Source organism: Panthera tigris, chromosome D1 (genome assembly GCF_018350195.1).
Source record: "Panthera tigris isolate Pti1 chromosome D1, P.tigris_Pti1_mat1.1, whole genome shotgun sequence".
Lineage (NCBI taxonomy): Eukaryota > Metazoa > Chordata > Mammalia > Carnivora > Felidae > Panthera > Panthera tigris.
The window spans coordinates 39029976-39051196 of NC_056669.1; the positions used below are offsets into that span (position 1 = coordinate 39029976).

The 21221-nt window shown below is 44.8% G+C and overlaps 1 protein-coding gene across 5 annotated transcripts; it reads right to left on the bottom strand.

Annotated features, from left to right (window-relative positions):
• Positions 1–854: 854 nt before the first annotated feature.
• IZUMO1R (IZUMO1 receptor, JUNO) lies at positions 855–10762 on the bottom strand. Of its 5 annotated transcripts, none has more exons than XM_042958583.1 (7): positions 10680–10762; positions 9590–9684; positions 4163–4306; positions 3215–3403; positions 2191–2326; positions 1958–2058; positions 855–1210 (listed from the first exon to the last, which is right to left on the bottom strand). In XM_042958583.1, the coding sequence occupies exons 3-7, from the start codon at positions 4298–4300 to the stop codon at positions 1019–1021; spliced, it is 756 nt and encodes a 251-aa protein (XP_042814517.1). In that variant the 5' UTR covers positions 4301–4306; positions 9590–9684; positions 10680–10762; the 3' UTR covers positions 855–1018. The 5 variants fall into 5 exon arrangements, with proteins under 5 accessions (XP_042814517.1, XP_042814515.1, XP_042814518.1 ...); XM_042958581.1 differs by lacking the exon at positions 10680–10762 and adding an exon at positions 10052–10294; XM_042958584.1 differs by lacking the exons at positions 9590–9684; positions 10680–10762 and adding an exon at positions 7731–7787.
• Positions 10763–21221: the final 10459 nt, after the last annotated feature.

The window sequence follows — 21221 nt, forward strand, 5'->3', positions numbered from 1 at the left end:
AGGCTCCAGGCTCTGAGCTGTCAGCGTAGAGCCCGAATGGGGTTTGAACCAATGAACAGCAAGACCATGACCTGAGCCAGGGTCAGAGGCTCAATGGACTGAGCCACCCAGGCGCCCCTTTTATTTCCTGCTCTTAACGAAGTGACCCTTTTCACTGGGGCTCAGACAGCACCCCCTTCGTGAGGACCCCCAGCCCAGGCCCTGTTCTTGCTTGGTCTCCATTGCTAGCATCAGTCTCCTACTCCAGACTCTGAGCACCTCACGTAGGAGGAGGACCGTCCTCATTGGTGTTAGAACACGAGTGCCCTGCCTGTAAGAGGTTCTGCTCAGTGAAGGAGCACAGTCAGGGGAGGCGTGGGAGGAATGGGGGTAGAGTTTAATGGACCAGCAGGGCTTGCTGGTGTGTGGTGAGAATGAGTAATCGTCAGCAAAATCAACTACCTCAGATGCAGACCTATTAGAAACCTTTGTCAAAGAAAAGGTTGTAGGGAAGGCACCATCTGTGCTGAGAAGCTGCTGGGCTTCAGGCTCCAGAAGGTGCCAAGTGGGCAAGTTGGCCACCAGTCCACTTCCAGAGAGGACATGAAGGCTGCCCCGGTGCCCCTTCTTGAGTTCAGTTCTGACTCTTATTCTTTAGGGGCTGGCACTGCCTGAGAGGCACAGACTAGATCCCCACAAACAATGGCACTGGATTTTTTTTTTTTTTTAATTTATTTTGAGAGATGGCAAGCAAGCAGGGGAGGGGCAGAGAGAGATGGAGAGGGAGAAATCCAAGCAGGCTCTGCACAGTCATTGCAGGGCCTGACACGGGGCTTGATCCCACGAACCGTGAGATCAGGACCTGAGCTGCAATCCAGAGTCTGCCGCTTAACCGACTAAGCCACCCAGGCACCCCGGCATTGGCTTTTTCCTCTTTCTTTTTGTAAGTTAAAATCAAGGGGGTCCAATTCCCTCATTTGTCTCAGGGGAGAGGGAAGCAGAGACAGTCTTAAAGAAAGGCCAAAGGACCTGCCAAAAGTCACATAGAAAGTTGTAGAACTGGATTAGAGCTCTGGCTTCTGAATTTCCAGAGCAGCCTGTTGTGATTCTGGGGTTCATCAGGACAGGAGACGCCTAAAGCAATGGAGGCAGTGGCTTCAGCCTTGCATCCACAGTAAAGACGATGGTCTGGGTAGTCCTTACCCTGGCTTTGGGTCTTTTGTAGGCTGTACTGCTCCAAAAGCAAAAGAGGTTGTGAGTCTTCCCCCCCAGGAGGTGTTGCGAGGATTGGAGAGGGCCAAGCACATGTCTAGCAGCTAATGGTTATTAGTTAAGTAGCAACCAACGTTGAGACTTCAGTGCAGGAGGCAAACGGACTCCCTCTTGGACATTGACTCCCTGACCATAGAGCTAGGAGAGAGTGGGTCCCACAGAGAGAAAGGGCAGCTGCTGTTCTATTGGGAGCACCATTCGCTCTGCCAGGGAAGGGGGTGGGCATGCACTGGAGGAGAGAGGCCTGGAGTCCCACCTCAGAGACCCCGACTCCAGCCAGCCATAAAGGCGGGAGGGGGCAGGTCACATTGACTCTCCCAGCCTCTGAAAGCAGAGCAGAGAGGTGGAGGGGGGGGGCCTAGCTCCGAGAGTTCACGGCTTGGGCACCAGCTCTGGCAGCCTCAGCGTCCCTACCAAACCCGTGGCCTGTGCCGCTCCATTAAAGGAAGGACCCAAGGAAGGAGGCTGCCACGGCTGGCCTGACCCATAGCTGGGGGGGCTGGGGAGGGCATAGGAGTGTGGGAGGGAGAAGGGGCTTTTAGGATAGGAATGACAGGTACAGAGAGAAGGCCAGGAGACTGTAGGAGACTTCCCAGGGTGGGGCAGTGCTGGCAAAGAGGCGGGCCACGGCCACATTGGGGTTGTCCTGGGTGGGCTCAAACCACTTCTGCAGGCACCGCCCACTGTTCCTGCCCTCAGGGCTTGCCTTGAATGAGTTGCTCCAAATCTTCTCGCACAGGTCAGCAGGGGTGGGGAAGTAATGGGGGAAGGGGTGACAGACAGCCCTCGCAGGGCAGCGGTTCTTCCCTGGGAGGGGGTAAATCGAGGCACAAAGTTACCTCCCAAGATTCCCACCCTCACGTCCCCATCCTTTGCCCTAGGGGAGCATAGGGAGCTGGCGCTTGCTGCCAGGTGGGGGCCCTGTCAAGCACCACTCACCCCGACTCCAGTCCCAGTCGCCGTGCCAGTTGGACTTGCACGTGTAAGATGTGCGACAGTCTTCCCACCACTGCTCGCAGTCCTCCTGGCAGAGTGGCACATCCAGGATTCGCTCTCCTGGTCCAGCCAAGTCCATCTGGGTGCAGGCATAGCAAGAGACAAGAATGCTAATAGCCAGGATCCAGAGATGATCAGTAGCTACAATGGTACTCTGCCGGTTACCGTTGGAAGATATGGTACAGACTCCTAGGAAGTCTGTAAGCATTCCTTTACAAATGAGCACAATGAGGGGCGCCTGGGTGGCTCATCGGTTAAGCGTCCAACTCATGATTTTGGCTCAGGTCATGATCTCATGGTTCATGGGAGAGAGCCCTGCATCGGACTCTGCACTGACAGCACAGAGCCTGCTTGGGCTTCTCTCTGCCCCTCCCCCCACCTCTAAATAAATAAATAAACTTAAAAAAAAAAAAAAGAAAACCAATGAGAACAATGAGGCTAAGGAGGCTAAATGGTTTGGCCCCAGCTACACAGCTTCCTACATATAGGAGATGGGATTCAAAGGCAGCAAAACCTTGGATTGCGAGTAACTTGTTCTGCGAGTGTTCCGCAAGACAAGGAAATGTTTCTAATAAATTTTAACTTGATAAATGAGTGATGCCTTGCAATATGAGTAGTACATGACACAGAATGTCACATGATCACAGCTGAGCCAATGGTTCTTGAAATTCACTTTGATATACAAGTGCTTTGGATGGCAAGCAAGTTTCCAGAATGAATTATGCTTGCATCCCAAGGTTTTAGTGTCGTCCCTTATCCTAAAGTTCTCATTTGTGCTCCCCTATGCTGCTCTTTGGGACCCAGAGGTGGCTTTCTCTCCACTTTTTTCCCCAACCCGGCTTCTGACTCTGCTCTGGTCCGTAGGGGGACAGCGTGTCCTGCTCCTGCTAGCATCGTGGACCTCAGGCTCTTAGTAACAGGGCACTGTGTGGATGTGCCTCCTGCCTCCCCAGCCCAGCCTTCTAACCTTCCGGATCCAAGGTCCCAGGTTTGGGGAGCACTCATAGAAGCAGATAGCCTGGATGAAGTGCTTCTCACAGCCTGGCATCATCAACCCACAGTGAATCAAGCTGAAGTTGTAAAGCAGGGACACATCAAGGTGGGCTTCCCAGCTTGTGCTGGCCGTGCAGCAGGCATTGTCTTTCCAGGGGGTGCACTGAAGGTGGAAGAAGAAGCAAAAGGCAGGGGGTTGGATAAGAGGCAGGAGATGGAGGAGTGTCCAGGGCAGAGAGGTAAAAATGTCCCCTAGAAGAGGGCCTGGGCAAATGGGAGGACTTCAGGCCAGCAATGCCCATCTAGAAGCAATGGTGATAATATGTCAATATTTGTAGCCAAAGGGCTCCTGCACACCAATCTCCCTGCCACAGGCTGCTGCCATTCCCTAGAAACAGGGTTTCCAGGATCTCAGCTCCTAAAGGCAGCAGAGGAACCCCACGAGACCCAGAGGAGTGTGCGGCTGCCGGATGGGAGGGCACTAGAGTTGAGAAGAGCTTATAGGTAAAAATCAGCTCCACGACTCCTCCCGTGCCCCTGTCAGTTGCCTCTAGGGGTCTGGGGAGGAGTCACCTGAGTCATAGGTCTCCCCGGTGCCTATGGGTAGGAAGGCTAAAGAAGGGGGACCTGGTTTGTTTGAATGTATGCTGAACCAGTGATGGGCCTCTTGGATCACTATCTGCCCCTGCCCCTGTCCCCCAAGTGGCCGGGCAGCTCAGGTATGGGGATGTGGAAGCACTCAACAGTTATGATCTCAAAAGGCCAAAGTGTCCCTCCAGTGGTCTTTGCCCAAATCCCAACATAAGGAACCAAATGAGTGAGGGTTGGTGATGGTTCAGAAGCCATCTTGGCATTTGTGTCCCTTCCCTGATCTGCCAAAGCAGCCTCACTCCCGTCCCCAGGCAAGGTCTGGCCTTTGTACCTCATCGTAGAGCTGGTCTTCTGGGCCAGGCTCTCGCTTGTGGTGTTTGGTGTTCATGCAGACATCGAGCAGCTCGTCACCAGCCCAGATGGGCACGACTGTCCACAGCCGTAACACGAGCTGCCACCACCGTCCCATGGCCTACTGCAGAGAGGAGACCCACCTGCTTGTGTGATAGACAGGACGCCCGCTCCATTCTCTCTACTCTCCCAGGGAGTGAGTATGGGTTTCAAAGCTCCCTCCCTCAAGTGATCATGACACTCTGGCTGCCCCTAGGACCTCTATCTGAGGCAGCATCATAAAACGTCAGGGCAGGTGAAACAAACCTGAGAGTTCTGACACCCACCCCCAACGGATGCACAGACACGTGAGTGAAATACCAGGAAGAGGCCAGCCCTGAGGTAAGGGAGGGTCTGGTGAAATGGCTCCAGCCTGCTCTGGGGAGCTTTTCTTGGTCCCTCCCCTTCCAAGGCAGACTTTCCAACTCCATGACATACGGGCTGGAATTCAGAGCTTTAATTCTGGGTGAAGAACAGAGCAAATCACCAGATTCTACAGGGGACAGAGGGCATGGTGGGACATGGTAGTGGGACAAGTGCAATCCTTACACCATCGAGAGCCAGCCGTGATGGCAGCCCTTCTGCCTCCACCAGCTCCAACCCATCACCAACCCTCCTGAGCAGGAGCCTGGACACCCAGCGGACTTGCGGGCACCTCAGAGCCAGGGAGCATGCCCAGGCAGTCAGATGTGCCGGCCTTGTGCACCCAAAGTCAGGTCCTCACCACAGGAGTGAGAAGGCTGACTTTTCCCTTGGTGTTTGTTGAGCACTGTGTTTTCCACTCTGTTCTGGGCAGTGCTGGTAATGTGAGGGAAGGAAGCGAGAGACAAAAAGAAGAAAGGCAGAAGAGCACCCTGTCTCAAGTGCCCAACACTTTGGGAAACAGGGCTCCCTCAGCCTTCACCCACCCAGGACCCCTTGGCTCCCACAGTCCCCCAGGCCTTGCAAGAGGGACCACGGACCCATCAGAGTGAAATTGAAAACCTCTGGCCTCACCTGAGTTTAGAGCATCAAGCAGGCTGGGGATGGAGACCCCGTCCCGCTTTCCAAGCCTACCCTCAAGTCCAAATCTGCGGCTACCCCCCTCCAGTCTCAGGCATAGCTGCAGCCATCCTGTATCTTTAAAGAATCTGGTGCATCAGGGGAATTAGAGGAAAGATGCTCCTCCTTCCAGTGCTTTCTTCATACTTACTTTCATAGCAGGAGCCGCTCCCTCCCACCTCCAGAGACTGGAGGCTGCCATCTTGCTCATTTATCACCCACTCCACTTCCTACCAGCCCAGGTGCAAATACAGAGCTCCAGGTGGCTCCGGTTAAACACATCCACCTCACCGAGGTGAAGGGGTCTTCTGTGGTTGGAGCCTGAGGCTTTCACTTACTCAGAGAAGCAGAGACCAGGTAGTGGGTAGGCTCCTGGGCTCTGGTCGGCTACTGACTTCCGCTCTTGGCTCTGCTCCTTGCCAGCTGGATGACATGGAGGAAATGCCAAACTCTCTAAGTTTTCCTATCTGTATAGAGGGCCGTTTTATAACAGAGATTGCTGGGGGAACGCAGTGAAAGAGAAAATACACCATACGGACTTGGCATCGTGCCTGGCACAGAGTAAGTCTTAGCGGCTTTAATTCTTTTCCTTTCTCCTGTGTAGTGTTTCTCGCCCCGTTCTGCAGCTCCGCCTGCCCCTTTGTCAGCTCAGGTACCTGGGATGCACCCTCTGGTGGCTTGAGTAACAGTGACCTCTGTCAGCCCACAGGAGCTAAGGCTCCTGCCAGGGAACAGGCACGGCAGCACAGTGACCCAGAGATAAAGTGGGGCCTTGGAGACCCAAGAATTTAAAGGTGTGACCAAAGCCCAAACCAACAAAACCAAAAAAGTCCCTCCACAGCCCACAGAACTGTCTCCCTTAGCATGCAGAGACCCTGTCCTGTGAAATATTCTGCAACTGTCCTCAACAGTGATGATGCACACAAGGAAGTCCTTCTTAACAAGGAGAGGCTGGGAAACTGGGACAGGACTCTTGGGAGAGTCTCAAAGGTAATGAAAATGCTGGAAAAGGAGCCCCTCCCCTTGCCTGTTTCTTGAACCCAGTCCCCTCTCCAAGGGACAAGCAGCCAAAGTGACTGACATGTTACCAACACATAGGAAATGAGAACAATAAAAGCGTTTTTATCTTTGAGGGAAACAAAGCCCCTAGAAACGACCCCCAAGCTGAATGCCCTCCTTGATTTAACTGTGGGGAGGCTGAGGCTCAGCTGGGGAGTGGGAGAGCTAGGATCCGAACTCAGGTCAACACCCCATATCTGATGCCTAAGGACCAGCTGACGGGGGCAGCCTCCAAGACTGAAGGGGTAGGTGCCATCCAGGTCTCAAGCGAAGTCTGTGTTTTAAAGAGTCAAATGCCACCATCAGATTGTGTGTTGGGAGACCTGTGCCAGCTTTATTTGGGAACAGTGATGGTTACCGGCCCAGCCTCCCGAGTCCCTGCCTTAAGCAGAGTTAGGAGTCCCCCTTTCAGGGTCCGATACCAAATAGGAACTGCATTTCTGAAGCCTGGGTCTCTTTCCACCAGCGTCCACTCAGCAGGGGCAGAGCAGACAGGCCTGTCCTGTTCAAGTCCTGACAAACACTCACGGGCAGTAAGCCTTGAGGAGGAAAGAGCGTTGGGGTTTAACACTGAGTTTGCTGTAAACTGTGGACGTGCCAGGGACGTCCAGGAATGAAGAATGAAGAATGAAGAATCCAGGAATGAAGCGCAGGAGTAATTACTGAAATGTAAAACAGGTCCTCTGATAAACATTCTTCACGTGGAGGCAAGGAGGACGAGGAGGGGCTCGCTAACAGTCTCTAGGACAAGGCTGTAGGAAATGAGCTAAAATTACAGTCTGCGCAGGTGCCGGGGGAGGGAGGGATTATGGAGGCTGCCTCTCGGAGAACCATCAGGCCAACATCTGCTCCAGCAAAGAGGCAGTTAGCAGCCCTTGAAGAAAACTCATTTTTGCTCTATTGTGATTGAGTCTTCCAGAGAAATCTGTTTTGTAACTGAAAGCTGATAAATTAAGGCTGGCTGTGGATGAAGCCATTGAAAGCTGCTGACCCCAAACAATTTTGCTCTAAAGAAACAAAACAGAACACTTAAATTGATGAGAGCAGAGCAGCTCTCAGAAAGCAGCTCTCAGAGAGGTCTGATGGGAGGGAGAGCTGGGCAGGATGGCCCAGCCCTGAGCAGGCCACCACGCATGCAGAGTAAGAGTCCCTCTCCGGGTCCCTCCCACCCCCGCTTGTGAGGTCACCCAAGGTGCCCAGCTCCACTGAGTTCTGAGAGCAGACTAAGAAGGCAAGAATTCATGCCAGGAATCTCCTGGTGAGAATCTGAAGTCAGAGGCCAGCTGAAGGGGACATTGGTGATTCAGAGTTCTTAATGGGCCTCATGAGTTCTTCTTTTCACCCCAAAATCTATTGGCCATCTTTGACTTGACGCTTAATTGGTGTGTGGCTAAGGCAGGTTTGTTTACCTCTAGTCCTCCTTCCCTCCACATCCTTTCCATCACCAAACTGTTGATTTAGCTTCCTGAGTATCTTAAAAAATTTTTTCTTTAATTAAAACAGAGAGAGAGAGAGAGAGAGGGAGAGAGAAAGGGAGAGCATAAGCAGGGGAAGGGCAGAGAGACAAGGAGAGAGAGAGAATGCTAAGCAGGCTCTGTGATATCAGCGCAGAGCATGGGCTCCATCCCACGAACTGTGAGATCATGATCTGAGTCAAAATCAAGAGTTGAACACTTAACCAACTGAGCCACCCAAGCGCCCCCCTCCCAAAGGATCTCTTCAATTCAAATTCTTTTATCCCTGGTTCTTCCCAATTCCTGGGCTGTGACCACGCCTTTCCTCAATTACTAACTGGCTCCCTTGCCCCTTTCCAAAACCTTTATCCAAGCAGCAGCCAGAGTGATCTAATTTCCCAGTATTTTACTATGAAAGTTTTCAGACATAAGGAAAGTTGAGAGAATTTTACAGTGAACCCCCCATATAACCACAACTTTGATTTTGTCATTACCCTTTTGCTATATTTGTCCCACATCTAGCTAGCCTTCTGGTCATCCATCAGTCTTCCTTTTGGTCACCAACATCCTCCTAAATAATTTGTGCATCCTTATCATTAACCAGAGTTCAATATTTGCCTGCAAGTTTTTTCGCTTCAAATTATTTTTTTTTTAATGTAAAGATGATTAGGGGCACCTGGTTGGTTCAGTTGGTTAAGTGTCTGACTCTTAGGTTCAGGTCATCTGGGTTTGTGAGTTCGAGCCCTGTGTCCAGCTCTGTGCTGATACCTCGGAGTCTACTTGGGATTCTTTTTCCCTCTCTTGCTGGTGCTCGTGCTCTCTCTCTCTCTCTCTCTCTCTCTCTCTCTCTCTCACACACACACACACACACACACACACAATAAATAAACTTTTTTTTTTTTAAGAAGGTAAAGATTAAGCTACTCCCATGTTTAAAACCCTTCTAGGCTTAAGGTAAGTCCCAACCTTAACATGTCACAAGAACCCTGTTTAATTTGGTCCCTATTTACTTTTCCATGCTAACCCGTGGTCCTTTCTCTCACCTGCCTTGCAGGCAATCCTCACCCCTCAACATCCCTAACTTCCCATCACTCTCCTTTGCCTGGCTGTTCTCTCAGAGCTCACTCTCTGTGACTGGTAACTCCTACTGGCCCTTTAGCTCAGAGGACAGATGGCTACTCAGGGAACTTGTGTGGTTCCCCCCAGGATTGGTGAATTGTTCTCTTGGGGTTTTATGCTTGTCACCGACGTGGAATTTACCACAGGAGTACTCACAGTGCCAAACACAGTGCCTGGCCCAGAGTGACTAGTCAATACATGTTTGCTGAGGAAATGGGCAGAAAATACCTGCATAGAATAAAACTATCCACGCGCTTCCCTAGGTTAACCTGACCTATCCTCTCTCCTTGCCCTTCCGTCTTCCCTCCCTTCCTTTATTCCATCCTTACCTGGAGTTTAAAATGACCTCTCATTTTCTGTTCCCTGTCTTCTCTCCTCACCATCCTCTTTCTCTCCCTTCTCTCCCCCTTCTGGCCTCCCTCCCCCTCCGACTTCCACCTGGGAACATCTACAGTTTCTGGTGAGTTCTGCGAGATCTCAGTGCGTCAGTGCCCTTTCATCACCATGTGAAGAGACCACTTTCTAGGTCTAGCCACCACAAAAGGAAATGAGTGTGAAGCCTGTCAGTGTTGAAGAGAGTCCAAGTAGGTTGAAACAGAAAAACATCAAAGTCCCACCAGAAAGTGATTAGCTGAAAATCGGAGTTGGAAGAAAGGTATGTCACAAAGAACAAATGTCTTTACTCGCCTACTTACTTCTCTTCTCAGGCTGCTGGATTCTTTTCCCTTCAACACGGTTTCCCCAGTGCCAGCGTCTCACTGTGACATCAAACCAGGCTGCTGCCGGGCGGCTGGGAGATAGGTTTTAAGAAATAACTAAGGTTTGCAGTTTTAAAATGTGCAGCTGAAATCAATACATTGTCTCTCTCAATCCTCCTGGCATCCCTCCCCACAAATATCTCTTGACCTGAAGTTTCACCCCAGCTACAAACCTCTCTCTCTCTCTCTCTCTCTTCCCAGGCTTGCTTCCTAAAAACACACCTGTGTGTGTTCATTGTGGCTTCTTTGTGTCACCTCACATTCATTTATGAACCATTGGTGTTCAGCTTCTGCTTGCCATCCCATGGCATCCACTCTTGCCAACTTCACTAACAACCTCCAAATTGTTCTATCCTAGTTGACCTCTCAGCTGCCTTTGGCCAACAGAATCCCTCCTACCTTCTTAAAGCTCATCTCCTCCTTGATTCCCAGGGCTCCTCTGTGTTCTGGTTTCCCTCCAACATCTCAACTTGTCCCTTCTCTGTCTCCTTGGTAGGCTCTATTTCCTCCATCTGCCATTTAAGTGGGTTTTTTTGAACGCTCTCCTTGGGCCTCTTTTCTTTCTACTGTCCATACTCTCTCTGTGCAACCTTACCCCCAGTGTAGCTTCAGTGATCTGTCTCCTCTCTGCAGGTGACTCTTAAATCTTTCTCCAGTCCTGACCTGTAGAATGGCAGATATGTGAGGGTGTCTACTGATCTATCTCCAGGAGTATTTTACTTGGATTTCCAACAGGCGCCTTATACTCAATATAACCTGGTTGTTCTTAGCTCTTCATTCAATCTGCTTTTCTTTCTTGGTTACTGGGACCCTCTCCCTCTAGTCATCCAGGTCATGGTCCTGGAGTTATCCTGGACTATTTTTCCTCTCCCACCTCATGCGAATCCTTTAACATGACACACAGAATTCTTCATGGCCTGGCAATTGGCTACTGCGGAAGTTCCTCTTCCTCCCAATCCCATCCTCACCGGACACACTTGCCATGCTGAAATCCTTGCTGCTATCTGAATTTGCCCCTGCCCTGTACCTTAGCACCTACAGCTCCATCTGCCAGGAATGACCTTTCCCGGCTTCTTCACCCAAGTACTCTTCTCTTAGGGCTCCACTCAAGCAGCATCACCTCTAGGAAGCCTGCCTTTGCCCCTCCCTAGGTTAGGGTCCCTTCTGTGGACTCCCATAGGTTTCCATACTATTTTTTAGTATTGGTCTAAAAATACCTCTATTATGACGCCACACTATCCAAGAAGGGGATTACAAGGTAGCATAATCTTCTGCATTGCTTGCCTCCCTATGTAGATTTGGAGTTCCCTGAGGGTGAGGACTTTGTCTCCTTCTTTGGCTACTAGCCTCCAGCATAGTTTATGGTGTATGTAAGAGCCTCCAAATGTTTGAATAAATGAGTGAGTGGTATGTGCCACATCTGACGATCCACAGGGGCCTGAACTTGTATGTAGAATCCAGTCTTTTTGAGCCTGGGGACAGTGCTGTTTCCTCAGGTCCAATTTCCAGCACCCATCCCTTGGATGTTTCATCCCACCTGCCTACTGTATTTAAAATTGAAAATTTGTCTGGGAAAGCACAGACCTATGTGTAGCTCTTCTCAGAGGATCTTGAAACATTCCTAAATATGTTCGTTTAGATTGGGACAAATTTACATGGTTATAATACGTATGGTTTAGATGATTTTGAGGTCCTGTCCAGGCATGGCTGCTTAGATCATGACTCTTAGCACCACTGTACTCTCCCTCCAGCTGCCCCCCCCCCAACAATCTATGGGACGTGAGCCAATGCTGGTGTTAGCCTTAAAAGAGACAGGGGTCCCAAGCCCCAGCTAAACTGAACTATCTTTAATACTTTCAACATTCTGTGGTCACTCTTTCTCAGGTCTCTACACATGCTTACCCCTTGGTAAGAAGGATTCTCTTCCATGATTCATTTTTACTAAGAAGTGTACCAGGACAAATTCTAGGAAGCCTCAGAATTTTTGTGGTAAGAATTATAAGAGTTATGTGTATGTGGTGTACAGGCTTGTGGATGTCCATCTTTTTTTAAAATTGTTTTGGTCTTGTCTTACCCATCTTCTTGACTCCCCACAGCTCTGTTAACCATAAGCTTGGGCTATTGTGGCTGGTGAATTGTTTTTCTCTAAGGCATGTACATAATTTCAAATTCAAAGAATGGAATTGGATCAGCTTATATTTCACAGACTAAAGGAAATACACAAACAAATATAAATATTCTAGGTTTGTTTTGGTCTGTATGTCTTGGTCTTACATTGAAAATGTCTGAGAAAATGCACAGAAGGATTGGAAGGTCCATCATGTGTTCTGTTGTTTATTGGAAAGAAAGTGGTAGAAAGTGGATCATTTGAAGTTGGCAAATATTTGACTCCTCATGCCCTTGTGCCTACAAATGACAAGGTAGAGATGGGAAAAATCAATTTTGCAAGAGACTGTGGGTAAATTGCCTTCCGGTAAAACAATGATGAAGCAGTTGGCATTTCTAGAAAAGTGAATTTTCTGATTCTTCCATGACCCCTATTCTAAACCATTATGATATAACATTATGAGGAGCTCTTAAATGTATGATGTTTACTGAAGACTTAATACTCTGGAAAAATGTTAATGATTGTAAATATTCAAATAGTTTACGAAACTAGATTTTAATTGCTAAACGTCTCCTCATACCTGAGTTGATGATTCTGTTTTTTTGTTTGTTTTTGTTTTTAATCAAAGCCTGTGGAATGTCTGGTTGCTATGGACACTGGGGCTTAAGAGGAACTATGAGTCATCTTAGTGCATTGTCCTTAAACACAGAGCACTGCACATATCCACAGAAATGTGGAAACTCTCGATCTCCTCCAAATTCCCTGGCATGGTGATTTCTTTGGATTCAGAAGAAGTTTCCTGGGTTTTCTACTGCAGGATGAATGGTCCCTTTAGGTGGAGTGAGGAGACACCATCTACCATTGGTTATTCTGAGAACTGTGCCTTTCCCATTCCTGGAGAAAGGGGAAGTCAGCTAAAGTTTCTCAAGTATTACTCTGGTCTAGGCCCAAACTCTTGATAGACCTTATCTCATTGTCTTATGTGCTAGTCAGGGGCAAAAACCATGTGTAATTCAATACTGTATACTACACAGTTTGTACTGATTAGTCCAAATGATTGCTGAATGAATTAGCAAATAACCCTGCATAGGTATTATAAACCCGTTTTACAGATGACCTCAGACAGGTTATACAAGTTGTTTAAGCTCTTATCTCCTTATCATCTAACCTAAGATATATTAGTAATAGTTAATTTTATTTATTTAAAGTTTATTTATTTTGGGAGAGACAGCACAAGCAGGGGAGGGGCAGAGATAGAGGGGGACAGAGGATCCAAAGCAGGCTGTGTGCTGACAGCAGAGAGACCGATGTGGGGCTCAAACTCCCAAACAGCAAGCTTATGACCTGAGCTGAAGTCAGACACTTAACTGACTGAGCCACCCAGGTGCCCTGTAATAGTTAATTTTATATCACAGTATTTAAATTATAGGATATCAAAGGAGAAGAGTAAATATCACCCAAGGATCTTAACTCTCCTTGGAATGGATTAGCATTTTACTGGTTGTATTTGACATAACTGTATCATATGGTAGTATGACTTTATTGTCTTTACTTGGAGATTAAGTATGGTTTAAGATGTGTGTGAGTGCCAAGCTGACAAGAGAAGACTGTGATAGTCAGTTCTATATGTCATCTTGTCTGGGTTAGTATCCCCTGTTATTCAGTAACACTAACCTAGATGTGGCTGTGCAGGTGTTTTGTAGAACTTATTAAAATCCATAATTAGCAGTGAGAAATAAGGATTTGAGTCTAGGTCTATCTAGCTTCAAAATCTGTGTTCTCCTGTTTGACATTAAACAGGACAAAAAAGTCTATTGAATTATTCCTTGGCACTTAGATCTTATAATCAAATCTGCAAAGTATTAAGTGCTTGCTCAGGCACTGGGCCAGGTATGTCACTCAGGTTATTACACAGCAACCCTAAATGCCATCGCCCCATCTGTGGTCATGAAGAACGTGAGGTATAGAAAACCTCCATACTATGTTTAACTCTTTCCTAAAGGATGTTCCCTGAAGCCCCCGTCTCCCAAATAACAGATTCTTTCATAAAAAATTGGGGAAGTATTCATGCTATCACCACCTCCTGAGGACTCAGTCTATATGCATGATATATAACAACAAGGTGTCCTGCAATAAAGACATTTCTTGAACTCCTCTTAACCCAGTATTTCTAAACATATTTGACCACAGCAGTCCTTGTGTGTGTTATAACCACAAACATCGTGGCATGAGTGCTTTGCTGATCACACATAGGGAAGTCCTGGGCTGCTATGTGGCAACAGGCATCAGTTTCACAGTAGCAATAGTGGGGAAGGTGCTCAGACCATATCAAGCTCCTGGGTCATACCTATTACTTAGATAATGCTTCACATTTATATTATATTTTGGGTAAAAGCCTTATATGGGCTGAATTTCTGTTTGGAGTAGCCTCATTTTGCCCATGGGCTACATGTCAGACCCAGTGAAAGACAATCTTTGCTTCTTTTGGCAGGATGAGCCAGAGAACTTCTAAATTCTTCTTTTGTTTTTTCTCTTGTGTGCCATTTTGATTTCCTCTCATTTCTTTTTTTTTTTATATTAAATGTAATTTATTGTCAAATTGGTTTCCATACAACATCCAGTGCTCATCCCAACAAGTGCCCTCCTCAATGCCCATCACCCACTTTTTCCTCTCCCCCACCCCCCCACCAACCCTCAGTTTGTTCTCAGTATTTAAGAGTCTCTTATGGTTTGCCTCCCTGCCTCTCTCTTTTTTTCCCCCTTTCTCCTCCCCCATGGTCTTCTGTTAAGTTTCTCAGGATCCACATATGAGTGAAAACATATGGTATCTGTCTTTCTCTGCCTGACTTATTTCACTTAGTGTAATACCCTCCAGTTCCACTGACATTGCTACAAATGGCCAGATTTCATTCTTTCTCATTGCCGAGTAGTATTCCATTGTATATATAAACCACACCTTCTTTATCCATTTGTCAGTTGATGGACATTTAGGCTCTTTCCATAATTTGGCTATTGTTGAGAGTGCTGCTATAAACATTGAGGTACATGTACCCCTATGCACTCCTGTATCTCTTGGGTAAATTCCTAGCAGTGCTATTGCTGGGTCATAGGGTAGATCTATTTTTAATTTTTTGAGGAAGCTCCACACTGTTTTCCAGAGCAGCTGCACCAGTTTGCATTCCTACCAACAGTGCAAGAGGGTTCCCATTTCTCCATATCCTTGCCAGCCTTCTATAGTCTCCTGATTTGTTCATTTTAGCTACTCTGACTGGCATGAGGTGGCATCTCAGTGTGGTTTTGATTTGTATTTCCCTGATGAGGAGTGACATTGAGCATCTTTTCATGTGCCTGTTGGTCATCTGGATGTCTTCTTTAGAAAAGTGTCTATTCATGTCTTCTTCCCATTTCTTCACTGGATTATTTGTTTTTTGGGTGTGGAGTTTGGTGAGTTCTTTATAGATTTTGGATACTAGCCCTTTATCCAATATGTCATTTGCAAATAACTTTGCCAATCCATTCGTTGCCTTTTAGTTTTGTTGATTGTTTCCTTTGCAGTGCAGAAGCTTTTTATCTTGATGAGGTCCCAATAGTTCATTTTTGCTTTTAATTCCCTTGCCTTTGGAGATGTGTCCAGCAAGAAATTGCTGCAGCTGAGGTCAAAGAGGTCTTTGTCTGCTTCTCCTCTAGGGTTTGGATGGTTTCCTGTCTCACATTCAGGTCCTTTATCCATTTTGAGTTTATTTTTGTGTATGGTGTAAGAAAGTGGTCTAGTTTCATTCTTCTGCATGTTGCTGTCCAGTTCTCCCAGCACCATTTGTTAAAGAGACTGTCTTTTTTCCATTGGATACTCTTTCCTGCTTTGTCAAAGATTAGTTGGCCATACGTTTGTGTGTTCAATTCTGGAGTCTCTATTCTATTCCATTGGCCTATGTGTCTGTTTTTGTGCCCATACCATACTGTCTTGATGATTACAGCTTTGTAGTAGAGGCTAAAGTCTGGGATTGTGATGCTTCCCGCTTTGGTTTTCTTCTTCAATATTACTTTGGCTATTCGGGGTCTTTTGTGGTTCCATACAAATTTTAGGATTATTTGTTCTAGCTTTGAGAAGAATGCTGGTGCAATTTTGATTGGGATTGCATTGAATGTGTAGATTGCCTTGGGTAGTATTGACATTTTAACAATATTTATTCTTCCAATCCATGAGCATGGAATGTTTTTCCATTTCTTTGTATCTTCTTCAATTCATAAGCTTTATATAGTTTTCAGCATAAAGATCTTTTACATCTTTGGTTAGGTTTATTCCTAGGTATTTTGTGATTCTTGGTGCAATTGTGAATGGGATTAGTTTCTTTATTTTTCTTTCTGTTGTTTCATTATTGGTATATAAAAATGCAACCAATTTCCGTACATTAATTTTGTACCCTGCAAATTTGCTGAATTCATGTATCAGCTCTAGTAGACTTTTGGTGGAGTCTGTCTGGTTTTCCATGTAGAATATCATATTGTCTGCAAAAAGTGAAAGTTTGACTTCATCTTTGCCAATTTTGATGCTTTTGATTTCATTTTGTTGTCTGATTGCTGATGCTTGGACTTCCAACACTATGTTAAACAACAGTGCTGAGAGTGGGCATCCCTGTTGTGTTCCTGATCTCAGGGGAAAGCTCTCAGTTTTTCCCCATTGAAGATGATATTAGCTATGGGCTTTTTTTTTTTAATATTTTTTAAATGTTTATTCACTTTTTTTGAGAGACAGAGACAGAGTGTGGGCAGAGCAGAGGCAGAGAGAGAGGGAGACACAGAATCTAAAGCAGGCTCCAGGCTCTGAGCTAACAGCACAGAGCCTGATGTGGGGCTCAAACTCATGAACCATGAGACCATGACCTGAGCCAAAGTTAGACGCTCAACCGACTAAGCCACCCAGGTGCCCCAGCTGTGGGCTTTTCATAAATGGCTTTTATGCTGTTTAAGTATTTTCCTTCTATCCCGACTTTCTTGAGGGTTTTAATTAAGAAAGGATGCTGAATTTTGTCAAATATTTTTTCTGTATCTATTGACAGGATCATATGGTTCTTATCTCTTCTTTTATTAATGTGATGTATCACATTGATTGATTTGTGAATATTGAACCAGCCCTGAAGCGCAGGAATGAATCCCACTTGATCATGGTGAATAATTCTTTTTATATGCTGTTAAATTTGATTTGCTAATATCTTGTTGAAGATTTTTGCATCCATATTCATCAGGGATATTGGCCTGTAGTTCTCTTTTTTTGCTGGGTCTCTGTCTGGTTTGGGAATCAAAGTAATGCTGGCTTCATAGAATGAGTCTGGAAGTTTTCCTTCCCTTTCTATTTTTTTGGAACAGCTTGAGAAAGATAGGTATTATCTCTGCTTTAAATGTCTGGTAGAATTCCCCAGGGAAGCCATCTGGTCCTGGACTCTTCTTTGTTGGGAGATTTTTGATAACTGACTCAATTTCTTCACTGGTTATGGTCTGTTCAAGTTTTCTATTTCTTCCTGTTTGAGTTTTGGAAGTGTGTGGGTGCTTAGGAATTTGTCCATTTCTTCCAGGTTGTCCAGTTTGTTGGCATATAATTTTTCATAGTATTCCCTGATAATTGCTTATATTTCTAAGGGATTGGTTGTAATAATTCCACTTTCATTCATGATTTTATCTATTTGGGTCATCTCCCTTTTCTTTTTGAGAAGCCTGGCTAGAGGTTTATCAATTTTGTTTTTTGTTTTTTGTTTTCAAAAAACCAACTCTTGGTTTCATTGATATGCTCTACTGTTTTTTGGATACTATATTGTTTATTTCTGCTCTGATTTTTATTATTTATCTTTCTTCTTCTCCTGGGTTTGGGATGTCTTTGCTGTTCTGCTTCTAGTTCCTTTAGGTGTGCTGTTAGATTTTGCATTTGGGATTTTTCTTGTTTCTTGAGATAGGCCTGGATTGCACTGTATTTTCCTCTCAGGACTGCCTTCGCTGCATCCCAAAGTGTTTGGATTGTTGTATTTTCATTTTCATTTGTTGCCATATATTTTTTAATTTCTTCTGTAATTGCCTGGTTGACCCATTAATTCTTTAGTAAGATGTTCTTTAACCTCCATGCTTTTGGAGATTTTCCAGACTTTTTCCTGTGGTTGCTTTCAAGTTTCATAGCATTGTTATCTGAAAGTGTACATGGTATGATCTCAATTCTTTTATACTTATTAAGGGCTGTTTTGTGACCCAGTATGTGATCTATCTTGGAGAATGTTCCATGCACACTTGAGAAGAAAGTGTATTCTGTTGCTTTGGGATGAAGAGTTCTAAATATATGTGTCAAGTCCATCTGATCCAATGTATCATTCAAGGCCATTGTTTCTTTACTGATTCTCTGTCTAGACGATCTATCCATTGTTGTAAGTGGAATATTAAAGTCCCCTGCAATTACCACATTCTTATCAATAAGGTTGCTTATGTTTGTGATTCATTGTTTTATATATTTGGGGGCTCCTGTATTCAGTGCATAGACATTTATAATTGTTGGCTCTTCCTGATGGATAGACCCTGTAATTATTATATAATGCCCTTCTTCATCTCTTGTTACAGGCTTTAATTTAAAGTCTAGTTTGTCTGATATAAGTATGGCTACTCCAGCTTTCTCTTGTGTAGCATGATAGATAGTTCTCCATCCCCTCACTTTCCATCTGAAGGTGTCCTCAGGTCTAAAATGAGTCTCTTATAGACAGCAAATAGATGGGTCTTGTTTTTTTTTTTTTAATCCATTCTGATACCCTATGTCTTTTGGTTGGAGCATTTAGTCCACTTACATTCAGTGTTATTATCGAAAGATATGGGTTTAGAGTCATTGTGTTATCTGTAGGTTTCATGCTTGTAGTGATGTCTCTGGTATTTTGTGGTCCTTGCAACATTTCACTCACAGAATCCCCCTTAGGATCTTTTGTAGGGCTGGTTTAGTGGTGATGAATTCCTTCAGTTTTTGTTTCTTTGGGAAAATCTTTATCTCTCCTATTCTGAATGACAGTCTTGCTGGATAAAGGATTCTCGGCTGCATATTTTTTCTCTTCATCACATTGAAGATTTCCTGCCATTCCTTTTTGTCGTGCCAAGTTTCAGTAGATAGGTCTGCTACTACCCTTATGTGTCTACCTTTGTATGTTAAGGCTTGTTTATCCTTAGCTGCTTTCAGAATTCTCTCTTTATCCTTGTATTTTGCCAATTTCTCTGATACGCAGAAGATCGATTCAAGTTACGTCTGAAGGGAGTTCTCTGTGTCTCTTGGATTTCAATGCCTGTTTCCTTCCCCAGATCAGGGAAGTTTTCTCAGCTATGATTTGTTCAAGAACACCTTCAGCCCCTTTCTCTCTCTCTCTCTTCTTCTGGAATTCCTATGATAACAGATAGCGTTCTGTTTGAATCACTTAGTTCTCTAATTCTCCCCCTCGTGATCATGGATTGTTTTATCTCTATTTTTTTCAGCTTTCTCTTTTTCCATAATTTTATCTTCTAATTGACCTAATCTCCCCTCTGCCTCTTCAATCGGCACTGTGGTCACCTCCATTTTATTTTGCACTTCATTTATAACATTTTTTAATTCATCACGACTATTGTTTAGTCCCTTGATCTCTGCAGCAATAGATTCTCTGCTGTCTTCTATGCTTTTTTCAGGCCCAGTGATTAATTTTATGACTATTATTCTAAATTCTTGATCAGTTATGTTATTTATATCTGGTTAGTTAAAGGTCTAAACACTCCCCACTGCAAGAGGAACTCTGCAGAGCACTGACCAGTGAGAAAGAATATTCAAAACTCAACAGCAGAGTGCACACAGCACACACCAGAAACACTTCCTAAAGTGCCAGCCCTGGACAGTGTATGGCCCTTTTTAATATAGTAGTACTCTCAGATGCAGGAAACATAACAAGATTTTAAAACATGCAAAGGACAGAAACTTAGCCAATATGACAAGACCGAGGAATTCTCCCCAAAAGAAAGGTCAAGAAGAAATCACAGCCAAGGGACTTGATCAAAACAGTTATAAGCAATATATATGAACAAGAATTTAGAACAGCAGTCATAAGACTAATAGCTGGCCTTGAAAAAAGTATAGAAGACACCAGAGAAACATTGCTTCAGAGGTCAAAGACCTAAAATAGTCAGGCTGAAATTTAAAAAAATGCTATAACTAAGATGTAATACTGACTGGATACAGTCACAATGGGAATTGAAGAAGAAGAAGAAGAGAGAATAGGTGATATGGAACATAAAATTGTGGAAAATAATGAAGCTTAAAGAGAGGGAGAGGAAATTATTAGACAATGAGGGGAGACAAAGAACTTAGTGATTCCATAAAATGAAATAATATCCACAGCATTTGTATTTTAAATCATATAGGAAAGAAAAGAGGAATTACAAACCAAAAAATACAGTAATACTGGTTTTCATATTTGCCTAGGTAGTTACCTTTGCTGATGTTCTTCATTTCTTCATATGGCGAGTTACTGTCTAGTGTCCTTTCATTTCATTCTGAAAGACTCCCTTTGGTATACCCTCTAAGGCAGGTCAACTAGCAATAAACTCCCTCAGTTTTTGTTCATCTGTGAATATCTTAATTTCTCTTTCACTTTTGGAGGATACTTTTGCCAGGCATAGAATTATTGGGTGAGAGGGTTTCTTTTTCTTTTTCTCACTACTTTAAATATGTTACCCCATTGTCCTCTGGCCTCTGTGGTTTCTGATGAGAAACGAGCTGTTATTATATTGAGGATCCTTTGCACATGACTAGTTGCTTCTCTGTTGCTGCTTTCAAGACTATATTTGTCTTTTGACAATTGGATTAACAATGTATCTCAGTGTGGATGCCTTTGACTTTATCCTACCTGAGCCTCATTGAACGTTTTGGAGGTGTAGATTCATGTTTTTTATCAGTTTGGGACTCTTGGGACATTAATTCTTCAATTTTTTTTTTTTTTTTTTTTTTTTTTTGCCTCTTTCTCTCTTTCCTCTCCTGTCTGAGATTCCCATAGTGTGCATGTTGGTACTTTTGATGATGTCCCACATGTCCCTTTAGGTCTGTTCACTTTTCTTCTTTCTTTTTTCTTTATGCTTTTCAGACTGGATAATTTTAATGGACCAATCTCCAAGTTACCCGATTCTCCTTCCTGTCGGATCTTCTGCTGAACATCTCTAGTGAATTTTTCATTTTAGCTATTGTACTTTCAAGCTCCAGAATTTTTATTTGGTTCATTTTATTATTGATTGATATTCTCTATTTGTTGAGACATCATTCTCCTGGTTTCCTTTAGTTCTTTGAACATCTTCAAGATAGTTGACTTGAGCATCTTCAAGATAATCTGTCTGTCTGGGCTTCCTCAGAGACCATTTCTGTCACTTTACTTTCTTTTTCCTGTGAATGCACCATAGTTTCCTGTTTCTTGGCGTGCTGCTAAATTTTTG